The 13620-nt window shown below is 39.8% G+C and overlaps 1 protein-coding gene across 1 annotated transcript in view; it reads left to right on the top strand.

Annotated features, from left to right (window-relative positions):
- The window catches only part of MYOM1 (myomesin 1), a 181896-nt gene that overhangs the window by 135130 nt on the left and 33146 nt on the right, over positions 1-13620 (top strand). The window contains exons 24-26 of the mRNA XM_055237126.2: positions 10832-10988; positions 13028-13134; positions 13251-13295. Coding sequence (XP_055093101.2) covers positions 10832-10988; positions 13028-13134; positions 13251-13295 — 309 coding nt within the window. The remainder of the gene's footprint in view (positions 1-10831; positions 10989-13027; positions 13135-13250; positions 13296-13620) is intronic.

Raw genomic sequence — 13620 nt, 5'->3', positions numbered from 1 at the left:
GGCTAGGTAATTAAAGAGACAAAAAGGGAAAATTTAAAAATAGGGTTAGTAAAAAAACAAGGTTAGGCATTACAGTACAAGCACTTTTGCTTTAATCTGTCCCTATTTTCAGGCTGAGATAAACAAAGAACAGATACAGAATGTAATATTTATTTTTCTGATGAGAAAAGAATGTAAATATAGAAAACTACTTTCACTGCATGTTACTTGAAAAGAATATAAAATGAACCCTTTGAGAAAATATCTTTCCATTTCATCCTATTTCTTCATAACCTGTTTTCAGCTAGTCTTAGAACTACTCCCTGGACATGAGTCTGACAAAAGTGGCCTTCTTAGACAAAAGCGTGGTAGGTGTCTGTAAGAAATACCACACTGCGTGTAAATAACCTATGCAAAACTTCATAAGAAAATAGAAAAATGCTAGGAACGTATACACCAAGTAAAAGGTAACACACAAAGACACCAGAACACATATTCCTATAGAAATCAAACCCTTCAGCTGACAATTATGTGGATAGTAAAGGTGCCAAATGGACATCTCCAAGGACCCAAGGGCAGAGTTTGCTCTCAGAACAACATAGATTGCTACACAAGTAAACTCTTAATCTAGTCAGGGCTACATCAAAAGCACCCTGGAAGCCATGGGTTCCAAATATGATTGTTAAAAGAGCTTAAATCAATTTCTTATTTTCTCATCTATAGCCTCAGAAAGGCAGGTGATGGGCATGACATTAACAGAGCCATCACTAGGGAAATTTTGCCACCAGAAAAGGATCTGCTGGTGACCTCCTGGGTGAGAGTTTTGTTTCACTGACTTGGATTAAGGAACCAAAAGTCATTTGCATGCCATTCCATTCCCAGACTCGAACTGCAGACAGCTGCGACACTGATACGCTAAGCAGCCCCCTGTTAACCCATGGACAAACCACTGGCTCACAGCCTAGAGAAGAACCCTGGATACACGAAGTGCAAATGCTTTGCTGTGAAAGCGCACCAAAATCCCGTGACATCTGAGCTTGTTTTATATGCAGTAGGCACACACTCATTATTGCCACATGTATTTCTTGAGCTCCTACTGTGTGTTGGGTGCCATTTGGGCCCCAGGAATAATATGACATCATCACTGCACACTGGGCTTGCAATCTAATGGAAAAGACAGTATTTACAGCATAGGATGATGAGAGCTAGGAGAGGTGTTCATAAAAGATTTCTTATAGGCTATAAACTAGGTAGCAAGGTTTTATAAGTCCCTATAAAAGCTTTATATGTAGCCTAAAATTTTCTGTATATATTCATTCTATTAGATATCAACATATTACTTTTACCCACTTTATTTATTTTATGTTAGAATACATGGCAGAGGAGCATGTTATCAACTTCAAGATTTGGGATGTGAAACTTGGATTGCTATTTCAGAAGAACAACTTTTGGGGGGATGCATTATTAAAATTTCAGTTAGAAAACAAAGCTTATCTCGTAATAGCAAACCACAAATACATCTACCAGGATACTTCAAGTGTAATTTGAATTCCACTTTAAAAGTTAACTTAATCTTCCGGGGTTGGTAGGATCACCGGTCTCCCTTTGATGTCAAAGAATACGTTGCAAGTGGATGTATTCTTGTCTAATTGTGCTGGGAGTAAGAATCCAGATAATGGACTAAGTGTGTCATGCTTTACCAAGAAGTCCATTAGCTAAAGAAGCCTATAAAAGAATGGAGTAAAACATACTTAATGTGGATGAGTTGGCACATAAAAAAGGATGGTCTCTCCTTGATATTAGATATTTTAAAAACAGTAGCTGTGGCTGATTGCATCAGGCCTGGGGTGAAGGTAAAGGCCAGGTGAGCCAGATCAGATGCAAGACAAGAGAGAGACCTGCCAAAGCCTGGCAGGTGATCTGGAGGGCACCATAGCTGGCACTACAGACTTCAGGTATTCTTACCAGAAAGACCAAGCAGCAGGCAGGAGAATCAGGTGATGGGCTGGGTCCCAAGCTAAAACTGGATTATAGAAGTTAGCTTGGTCACAAGGAGCAAGGCAGGTTAAGAGAAAGCATTACCAGAAGGAATGATGAGTTGAGATTGAGTTGATAACCTACTAAGCAAGAGCTCATTACAATCCCAGTGTCTAAACACTGGTTGGTTCCAGAGCCTGGCAGGAATGAGAAGGCAAATGTGTGCTCAGTGGCCAAGTGGTGGAGTCATGAAGTGAAGGATTCTAAAGCAGGAAGCCAGACTAACTTTAAAAGATGAACTCAGCTGGCTCATTTGGAGAACTGCACTTGGCCGGGTGCAGTGGCTCATGCCTGCAATCCCAACACTTTGGGAGGCCGAGGCGGGTGGATCACAAGGTCAGGAGTTCAAGACCAGCCTGGCCAAGATGGTGAAACCCCATCTCTACTAAAAATACAAAAAATTTAGCAGGGCATGGTGGTGTGTGCCTGTAATCCTAGCTACTTGGGAGGCTGAGGCAGGAAAATCGCGTGAACCCAGGAAGCGGAAGTTGCAGTAAGCCGAGATTGTGCCATTGCACTCCATTCCAGGCGACAGTGCGAGACTTCATCTCAAAAAAAAAAAGAAAGAAAAAAAATTAAAAAAAGAAAACTGCACTTGTATTTGCTTGCTAACTGATCTCTTTCATTTGCTAGGACCATAGTTCTCAACCTTGCCTGTACATTAGAATCATACGAGGAACGTTTTGAAAATACTGCTATCCGGACTCAACTCCGGACCAATTAACTCAGAACCTTTAGGGCTGATGGGATGATGACAGAAGATCAGATATTCTTAAAAAAAAAAAAAAAAAAAGAATCTCTTAGGCTGGGTACCTGAACATAGGCTTATTGCTGTTTGTTCATGTACTTATCAATTTAGGTAGTTCCAGTGTGAAAACAGGCTTGTGAACTGTACATTAGACCATAGCTCCTCAAAATAGGAACTGTGTCTTTTCTGTACATGTGCTGAGAGTCTAACATAGTACCAGATATATAGCAGCTAATTTATTAAATGAAAAAATAATGAATGACTAACATGTTTGCCAGTGAGTGTGACTCTTTCTTGAAGCCTCAGTGTGTGCACTTCACCCCAGTCATCTTGTACTGCCCGCCCTGGTTATGATGGGTGAGCTGGGAAAGAAACGTCTGGTGTAGGCTCCGATGTGGGCATGAGGCTGAATGGTCAGCCGCCACTCCTCGTCTGAAACCCAGGGCAGCTCAGTACTACACTTGACCGATTACATTAACTCACTTTCCTCTACTTCTATTCTGTCTCACTCTTCAGTTTTTTAAACATCACCGCCCCCCCGCCCACACACACATCCACACCATGGGGAACAAATAATTAAAGCTTATAAAAGTGATATATTCACGCTCACGTAAAACACTTTATATGAGAAAGAATTATCATATCAGATTATAAAATGTATAGGAAGGTGAACAGTTTACTGTGATTTTATTTAAGCTTTTAAATTTTATCCTTTATTATCATTTTTTGCAGGGAGGAGAAAGAAAAGTGGGATGAAATGAGTTAATTTCCAAATAGTTCATTTTAGTCCTGAGCCACACTTGAACCCACTAGAATACCGGGAGTTCTGGGCAAGCCTTGGAGGGACCATTGGAATGCTGTCTTGGTCCTGTAATCCCAACACTTTGGGAGTCCAGACAGGAGGATCACTTGAGCCCAGGAGTTGGAGACCACCCTGAGCAACATAGTGGGACCTGTCTCTATTAGAAAAGAATAGGAAAGAAAAAATGATAATAATAATGTAAAATGAGATCTGTTAAAATCAGTTATCTCTGTGCCTATATTAAGGATTTGCTTAGGTTGAGGAGCTGACTAATGACAACTCTTCTTAAATCCTTTTAGGCAGCAACAACAACAACTCTCTCATGTTCTATACCTAAACCTCCTGAGATCTTAATTAAGTTCTTCACATTCATGAACAGGTTAAAAGGTTGTTTCTGAGAAAATCTAAGTTATGCCAAATTTTGGTCCACTTTTCTAGCCCAACTTTGTGGGAAAGTGGGATGGCCTCTCATCTGGATAAGAATACCCACAAGGACCGCTTTACTTTGATAGCAGAACATCAAACTTGCTTCCTGCCCATTAATTATCAGAACCACATCCCTCAATCAACTTGAGAGAATATGCCTCTGGAGGCATTTCTCAGAGTTCAACCATTAATTAATTGATAGGAGCTTAGCTCTGGAAAACCTCAGCTAAGTTGTGGGATATTCTAAAGAGAAAATTTGGCTAGGTACAGTGATTCACGCCTGTAATCCCAGCACTTTGGGAGGCCAAGGCGGGTGGATTACCTGAGGTCAGGGGTTCGAGACCAGCCTGGCCAACATGGTGAAACCCCATCTCTACTAAAAATACAAAAAAATTAGCTGGGCATGTGGCGGGCATCTGTAATCCTAGCTTCTCAGGAGGATAAGGCAGGAGAATCACTTGAACCTGGGAGGCAGAGGTCACAGTGAGCCAAGATCATATCACTGCACTCCAGCCTGGGCAACAGAGCAAGACTCCATCTCAAAAAAAAAAAAAAAAAAAAGGAAAAAGAAAAAGGAAAATTTGAGGAGGACGTTATAGGTAGGCTTTTCTCTCAGGCTTTTTCTGTGATATTGTACCAAGTTAATCTCCACAAGACACTATCTGGTGGGTTAGCCTGGGGCATGTTAGAAATTCTGAAATGCTGTCATTGGCCGGGCGCGGTGCCTCACGCCTATTATCCCAGCACTTTGGGAGGCCAAGGCAGGTGGATCACAAGGTCGGGAGTTCAAGATCAGCTTGGCCAACATGGTGAAACCCTGTTTCTACTAAAAATACAAAAATTAGCTGGGTGTGGTGGTCCGCACCTGTAATCCCAGCTACCTGGGAGATTGAGGCAGAATTGCTTGAACCCAGTAGGTGGAGGTTGCAATGAGCTGAGATCATGCCACTGCACTCCAGCCTGGGTGACAGAGTGAGACTCCATCTCAAAAAAAAAAAAAAAAAATGCTGTCATTGCTTTATGGGCTAATACATTGGCTTTGGTTTTGCTAGGGCATCTATGAAAAGAATCATCCATTTGAGTATCACATATCTTTTGTTAAATTGCAATAGAATTTTTTGTCTACTATGTACAGGACCCTTATTTAAATAATTCTTTAATTCCTCATAAAATTTGTCAAGGAGGAGATCCAGCTTCAAATTCTGAGTATAAAATTAAGTAGGAAGCCCACTGCCACTAGAATATTTCCTTTGTTAGTGTAATCGCCCATTAAGTTCTCCCTTCCCACTGCATAGACAAAATCAATCCACTGCAACTGCAGCATTGCAGTTGAGAAAAAGTTTAATTAACCTGAGGCCAGCTGAAGTGAGAGACCTAGAGTTATCAGTCAAATCAGTCTCCCTGAAGGCTCAGAGGTTCTTTGAGTAAGGGCATTTTTTTAAGAGTGACTTAGAAGACCAAGATGCCTATAATGGGAAAGTAAATTGAGTCACAAGTCAGGAGTCTGGGTGGGGTCAGTCTTAAAAACATCTAAAAGAAAACAATCTTAGGTTCTACAGTACTGATGTTATCTATAGGAGCAATTGGGAAGCTCACAGATCTTGTGACCTCTGGCCACATGACATCTAAGCAGTAAGGGATAATAGAAACTACACCTGTCTTGTAACCTCTCATTAGTGGTTTCAGCCCCTGAACAGAAAGGACTATTATCATTCTTGCTTTCAAGTTAAACTATAACCTTCTCCCAAAGTTAGCTTAGCCTATGCTCAGGAATGACCAAGGGCAGCTTGGAGGTCAGAAACAAGATGAAGTCAACTATGTCATAATTTTGCAAAGGCAGTTTCAATGGTAATTTTGTTTCCTCTCACCTCTTTATCAGAATATTGGTGTTATGCTTTAGCTTTAACAAGACAGGTTCCAATAAAATAAATGTCATAATCTTAAACTGGCATTTATCTTTTAAAGCTGGTTTTTTTTTTAAATCTCAATCCAGTCCCTGGCATGTGTAAATATGCAAGGGAAATATAAAAGACCTTTGTAGAATTTAACCCTATTCTCAATAAACTAAACAACCAGTGCAACTTTTTGAAAAACGAAAATCCAATCAAATAATCCTCTTAGCCAGTTGTAATTTTTAAACCTGGCCGGGTACGGTGGCTCATGCCTGTAATCCCAGCACTTTGGGAGGCCGAGGTGGGCGGATCATGAGATCAGGAGATTGAGACCATCCTGGCTAACACCGTGAAACTCCCTCTCTACTAAAAATACAAAAAATTAGCCCAGCGTGGTGGCACATGCCTGTAGTCCTACCCACTGGGGAGGCTGAGGCAGGAGAATCACTTGAACCCAGGAGGCAGAGGTTGCAGTGAGCCAAGATCGTGCCACTGCATTCCAGCCTGGGCAACAGAGTGAGACTCTGTCTCAAAAAAAAAAGAAACTTTTAAACCTTAAGTGCCAAATATAGTTTTAATAGTTTTTATTTGTTTCCTTTATTGTTCATTTATTTAATAAATCCACCAGTAGCACCCACAATTATGTGTGCATAAGTTGAAGAAATGTTCATGTCTCTCTTTTCTACCCACTACAGATACTGCTTATGGTATACTGATTTGACATAATTAATCAAGAAAAGCTTCACAGATAAGGGAAACTCTTAGATACTGATTGATATTACAGCTAATCCTTACCTCTTTGGCTCTCTCCTAGTAATTACTTAAGTTTGTTTGTCTGTTTTTGTTTTGCGACAGGATCTGATTTTGTCACCCAGGCTAGAGTGCAGTGGCATGATCATTGCTCACCACAGCCTCCATCTCCCAGGCTCAAGTGGTCCTCCTACCTCAGCTTTCCTAGTAGTGCTACAGGTGTCAGCCACCACATCCCACTAATTAACATTTTTTTTTTTGTAGATACAGGGTCTCATTTTGTTGCCCAGGCTGGTCTCAAACTCCTGGGTTCAAGCAATCCTCCTACCTTGGCCTCCCAAAGTGCTGGGATTACAGGTGTGAGCCAGTGAGCTCAGCCAATTACCTAATTTTAAATTACAATTTTTAATGTAAGACTTTGAAAAAATTTCCACATTCTTTTCTAAAAGTATACATGATCCCATTTCTTATGTTACAACTCAACTATAAGGTAATGATGTACGACTCACAGGTTGAAGTTGAAACACAGATGTGGCTTGGAACCTAAAAATAACATCTTTTATTTAAAAAGGCAAATAAGCAACATTTTTTGTTTCATTTCATATTTTCACAAAAGATCTCGAAATGCTTTACAAAGTTTATTTTTCAGAATACAGTTATCCCTCTTTATCCTTGGGGATCAGTTCCAGGACCCCCTGTGGATACCAAAATCCAGGAACACTCAAGACCCTTTATAAAATGGCATAGCGTATGCATATAGCCTACAGACATCCTCCTTTATACTTTAAATCATCTCTAGCTTACTTACAATACCTAATATGATGTAAATACTATGTAAAGAGTTGGGATACTGTATTGTTTTTTAATTTGCATTGTTTTTATTGATGTGTTGTTATTTTTATTGTTTTTTCCCCAAGTATTTTCGATCCACAGTTGGTTGAATCCACGGTTGCAGAACCCATAGATATGAAGGACCAATGTACTTCAGTGATTCAGCTCTATGTTCTTTGCTCAGTAACTGAGGCAATTGAGACAAAAACTGAACAGAATTTTCTTTTGAGACAGAGTCTTGCTCTGTTGCCCAGGCTGGACTGCAGTGGTGCAATCTCAGCTCACTGCAACCTCCGTCTTTCAGGTTCAAGCGATTCTTGTGCCTCAGCCTCCCAAGTAGCTGGGATTACAGACACGTGCCACCATGCCTGGCTAATTTTTATATTTTTAATAGAGACGGGGTTTCGCCTTGTTGGCCAGGCTGGTTTTGAACTCCTGGCCTCAAGTGATCCTCCTGCCTCGGCCTCCCAAAGTGCTGTGATTACAGGCATGAGCCACCATGCCTGGCCAGGATTTTCTTATTCTCCAAGTTTCATGGGTTTGGAACCAAATTTGGCCATTCAAAAACCTGAACAAATTATTGTTTTAGTTGACCATTTGTTCCATTTGCCTGAGGGTTTACTACTAAAGCATTAATACTTTAAAATTTCATTTAAGACTTTCTGATGAAAATCCTTTTAAAATAAATTATGCAATTTAATAAGTGCTTTTCATCCTTCTTGGATGCAGTATACTGAATCTTATTTACCTTTTTCTGTGACTCAGAGCTGTAAGTATCACCTTTATTTAATACACAGTGTTGTGATACAGCAATGTTGTTATTGGGTGGAGAAGCTATCTACCCCTATAGTAAATAATGTTTTTGTGCCTACTTTTTAGTCTTTCTCCCTCTTCTCTTGCTGTCATTTTCTTTATTCTCGATGCTCCTGCTCATAGTATCTTCTTACCGCCCTCTCTTTTTTTAATCTACTGAGGGAAACCAACCAAGTAGGCTTGTTAGAATTGTCTCAATCAAAGTATAAAAAGACTTCAAGCCTGGGCACAGTGGCTCATGTCTGTAATCCCAGCACTTTGGGAGGCCAAGGCGGGTGGATCACTTGAGCTCAGGAGTTTGAGACCAGCCTGGCCAACATGGCGAAAGCCTGTCCCTACAAAAAAATGCAAAAAAATTGGCCAGGTGTGGTGCCATGCACCTGTGATCCCAGCTATTTGGGAGGCAGAGGTGGGAGGATGACCTGGGAGGCCAAGGCCACAGCAAGGCAAGATCATACCACTGTACTCCAGCCTGGGTGACAGAGTGAGACCCTGTCTGGAAAAAAAAAAAGATTCCAATTCCCTGGTGAGTGTGCAGCATACTAGTGTGTGGACTTTGTCACATCAGAACTGGTATTAGAGGCTTATTTTCCTTATTTCTTGGTTTTGGGCAATGTTCCAAATGGGTGAGGTGTTACAGTACGAAAGTTATCTACAGCATTGAGAGAATGGCGAAGCTGATTAAATTGTTCATATTCTTTCTGTTTTGTTTTCAGAAAAGTCAAATCTTTCACAATCAAGATTCTTAATCTAAGCAATATTTTTGTTGTAAACTTGTCATACCTCTAGTGTAATAAACAACAAGCATATGGATGATTCACTTCCTTTTAAAAAGGGATTACAGATAGAACAATGAATGATTAATGTGAGCAATCTGTCATGCTTCCAAAATAGAGATTATGCAAAAAGCAAGATTACCTCACTTCTTTTCTCTCCATAACAATATAGATATAGAAAAATTTCTGTTTACATTCTTTCTGTGACTCAGTCACACAAACTGTATATTATAATACAGTCTAAACCTCAACACTCTTCAGTGTTAGCCTTTTCTTAAGTTTTAATAAGAGCATTTGTTCAACATTTATTATACGAAAATAGAGTGTAAGGATTAGTCACGTGTTACCAGGAATAGAAATAAAATGTGGGCTGCAACTTATAATGGAATACATATAGCCCTTTAAAAGTAACCTATGGCAGACAATTAAGGAATACTTAAGCCTTTAATTGATTGTTATTTCACTTTATCTATGTAACCAAATATGAAAGTAGCCCTTTGTTTAAGAAAAAGGAATTTTAAAAAGTTTTCTAGAACCGGTCTTCTCTAAGCTTTGCATGTGCTAACAATCACTTTTTGGAAGTTTATAGTTGAAGCATACACTGCCATCTGTACAGACACAAGTTAGATCAACTGTCAGGCTCAAGAACCAAGATCATCCTGCCAGGCACCATTTGGGCACTGGTTTCCTCTTGGCCTTCCCTTGGGAAAACGTTTGCAATTTTTTTTCCACTAACAAGTTTTATTGGACAGTAGGCCAGGATGTTGGCCTCTTATAATACAATCCAGACAGAAAACATTCAATTCTTTTGGAAGGTTTTTTTATGCTTTTTAAAAAAATACAGCTGTACTTTTCTGGGATTAAATATAATATATTTTGTATATATTTTTCCTAATGTACTGAAACAAACCAAGTTTAGACTGGCAATTGAATGAGTATAAATCTGAGTAAAGCATTTTACTCCTTTCAACTGGATTTAGGCATAGATGTGAATGTTTCATATGCTGTACAAATTCTCCTTGAATTCTCTATTAGATGCAGGTGCAATTTATTATAACTCTCAAAAATAGAATAACTCAAAACACTAACTGAATTTTTTTAATCCAAAAACCAACCTTCCTGAAAGAGCTGAATCTCTTGAAACTCATTTCCATTTAAATTTCCATGCAGTTCAATAATAGTCATTTCTCAGTTGCTATCACTCACACTAATCTACAGGGGCATCTTTAAATTGATTTATGGTTATGTGATCCACAGAGCAGGCATCCATGTATTTCTCCACTCTTAAATGACTTAAGGACTTTGAATATGTGAATATAGGCGATTCTTAGTCTCTCTACTTTCTCCCATTCAATTTCCTTTTGGGTTCTTCATCTCTACCCTTTCCTGATGACTGATTGCATGTGGATATTATTGAAACAAAAGTCATGAATTAGGGTCTGATAAAAATCAATTGACTTTCCCTTTTCCCAAAGCTGCCTTGTCTCCTTATTGCAATCAATCCACTCCGGTAACTGTACCATCAGTCACATCACAAACAATCCTGTCCATGGTGTTGACTCTACCTAAGAAATGTGGTGCAACCATCTAATTTTGTGTTATGGCATAAAAGTTGAATTGTGGAGTAGGACTGCCCATCCGCATGAGTAGTGAAGCTTTTTCCTGACCTAGGCTCAGGGCCCTGCTTTAGGGTTAAAGTAAAGAATCTCAAGGTAACAAATTCTTACTTGGTTGCTTTCCTCCACAAAGTATCGGTGCCTTCTTTTTGATTTTGTAGGAACCAAAGAGGTTGTTGTAAATGTGGATGATGATGGAGTCATTTCATTGAACTTCGAATGTGATAAGATGACTCCAAAGTCCGAGTTCTCCTGGTCCAAAGATTATGTATCCACTGAGGACTCTCCACGATTAGAAGTCGAAAGCAAGGGCAACAAGTAAGGACTATGTCAATCAAATCATGGGTTTCCTTTTCACTGTAGGAGAATGAGGTGAGCTCTTTGATTTCCACTTAAATTGCTTGGAATAAGAGGATGAAGTCACATATATTTTATATCTGGTATTGTAGAAAATAATAACCAACTTAAACCTTAAAAATAATCATCCTAGGCTGGGCGCGGTGGCTCATGCCTCTAATCCCAGGACTTTGGGAGGCCGAGGCAGGTGGATCATGAGGTCAGGAGATCGAAACCATCCTGGCTAACAAGGTGAAACCCTGTCGCTGCGAAAAATACAAAAAAAAATTAGCCAGGCGTGGTGGTGGGCACCTGTAGTCCCAGCTACTTGGGAGGCTGAGGCAGGAGAATGGCGTGAACCCAGGAGGCAGAGCTTGCAGTGAGCCGAGATCGCACCACAGCACTCCAGCCTGGGCAACAGAGCCAGACTCTGTCTCAAAAAAAAAAAAAAAAAATCATCCTAGACTGGCTCATTGGCTCACACCTGAAATCCTAGCAACTCAGGAGGCTGAGGCAGAAAGATCACTTGAGCCTAGGGGTTCAAGACCAGCCTGGGCAACATAGTGAGTCCCTGACTCTAATAAAATAAAATACTAACAAGTCTTATGAAATACTTTTTACATTATTCCATTTAAAGTGCTTTCTTATTTATTATCTCATTTATGCTATTAGAAACATTCAATTGACATAAAGATCAGCTTTAATAATGATTCTTATTATCTATGAAATTTCGAAATCTTAAAGTAACGATGAGGACACTTATAGGGGGCTAGGAAGAACTTGCTGTTTCAAGTTATGGTAAATTAAACGGATTGAGGATAATCTCTTCTGCTTTTTTGATCATCACTCATGAGTGACACAATAGTACATGGGGAGAAAGCTCTATGTGGAAGTATAAGATGGACGAGCTCTAGGCCCATCTCTACCAGGAGCTGGCTATAGAACCTTGGGCAGCTATTTAACTTCCATAAACCTCGGATTTCTTTTTCTATAAAATGAGGGTGGGAAGAATGGAGGAATTGTACGATCTATCGTTTCCTTTCAACGCCAAGATTTTGAGTGTTCTTTTTACTTTGCTTTATAGCAAAAGCTTACCAAGCTTTATATTTTCAGTGTCAACCACATTGGATTGATATGATAAAGCAAAGTATTTGATAAAGCACAGTATTTCTAAGTACTTTTTTCTATTACAATGAAGCTCAGTATATCTCAGAAATCAAAGAAAAAACTAGCAATTTTGTTGTAGAATGACAAGGAAATACCGAATATAATTAAAGGATGCTTTTCTGCCACTATGCTGTCAATTTCTTGACATAAAACACATTTGCCCCAAGAAAAGATAATTGAACGATAAATTTTTCTCCCAGTTTGTACACTTAACATTTCAATGTTTGGTTGATCTTAGACACTGCCTAGCAATATAGCTTGCCAAAGTTAGAAAACACAATGAAATTGCCCACTGAGCCATTCATTTACTTATTACACGTATTATGTGCCAGACAAGGTACTGGGTGCTGGGGATGACACAGTAAACAAAGCAGTTCCTGTCTCCGAAGGCACAAGGATTACACAGTGAGGAGAATACAGATGCTTTGAGCTCAAGATGCTTATAATAAGTTCAGAAAAGGGAAGAGCAGGAGATGGCATAGGAGAGGCACCCAGAGTTACCAACAGCAGATTCTGCCCTTGGCGGGGAAAGTGTCTGGCTCCCAGCAGGGACTGATCAGCTGGATATTTTTCTGCAGGATATGCACTGATAAGCAACATAGCTTGGGCATGTGGGATTTGTGCCAGTCCCACTCTCCTGTCACCATCACCCCCTGGAAGGAGGTAAGGAAAGTCCTTCCAGAGTAAATGACATTGAACCTGAGACACCAAGAACACGTAGGCTGTAGCTCAGCAAGATGAGAGCAGGTGTCCAAATGAAAGAAGTATCATACACAAATGCCCAGATTCAGGGGAAACACAGGCCCACAGATCCCACACAGCCTCATTTCTAAGAAAAATATTTTGTTCCGAAGGACAAAAATGACCTTCAAAGACCTTGGGATGGATGACTTGGGTATTTACTCTTGCGATGTAACAGACACTGATGGAATAGCATCAAGCTACTTAATAGATGAGGAAGGTAAGTTTAAAATCAGTGCATTCACGCGTCGAATGTTGCTTTGATTTCTCAATTATTCTTAAGTGACTTTTATTTTAGTAGTTTAAAGTTTAACTGCTTTCTTTTTCCCCCTACAGAATTGAAACGTTTACTTGCTCTCAGCCATGAACACAAGTTCCCAAGTAAGTATCCACAATACATTCACAGATTTTAGCAGTCTTACTAGGCAGCAACTTCTGGAATAGATCAGATGACAGCTCTGATGGGATTAAGAGAGAGACTCTTGAGAACATATAATGGAACACACATCAGTAGTTACAGATGTGCTTTCTAGAAGCGATGCCTTTTCCTTTGCCATTGTGCTCCAGAGATACCAAGGATACTAACATAGAAAATATATCCCATGCTCCATTACATGGCGAAGTGTCAGGCTACACAGGTGTAACATCTGAGTAATTAAGTTCTTCACTTTTTGCCCACATATGTTGAAATCACATATCTATTTTC

This window comes from Symphalangus syndactylus, chromosome 1, assembly GCF_028878055.3.
Source record: "Symphalangus syndactylus isolate Jambi chromosome 1, NHGRI_mSymSyn1-v2.1_pri, whole genome shotgun sequence".
Classification (NCBI taxonomy): domain Eukaryota; kingdom Metazoa; phylum Chordata; class Mammalia; order Primates; family Hylobatidae; genus Symphalangus; species Symphalangus syndactylus.
Note: the sequence above shows the minus strand (reverse complement) of the source record. Positions and strands in the feature narration are given on the sequence as shown.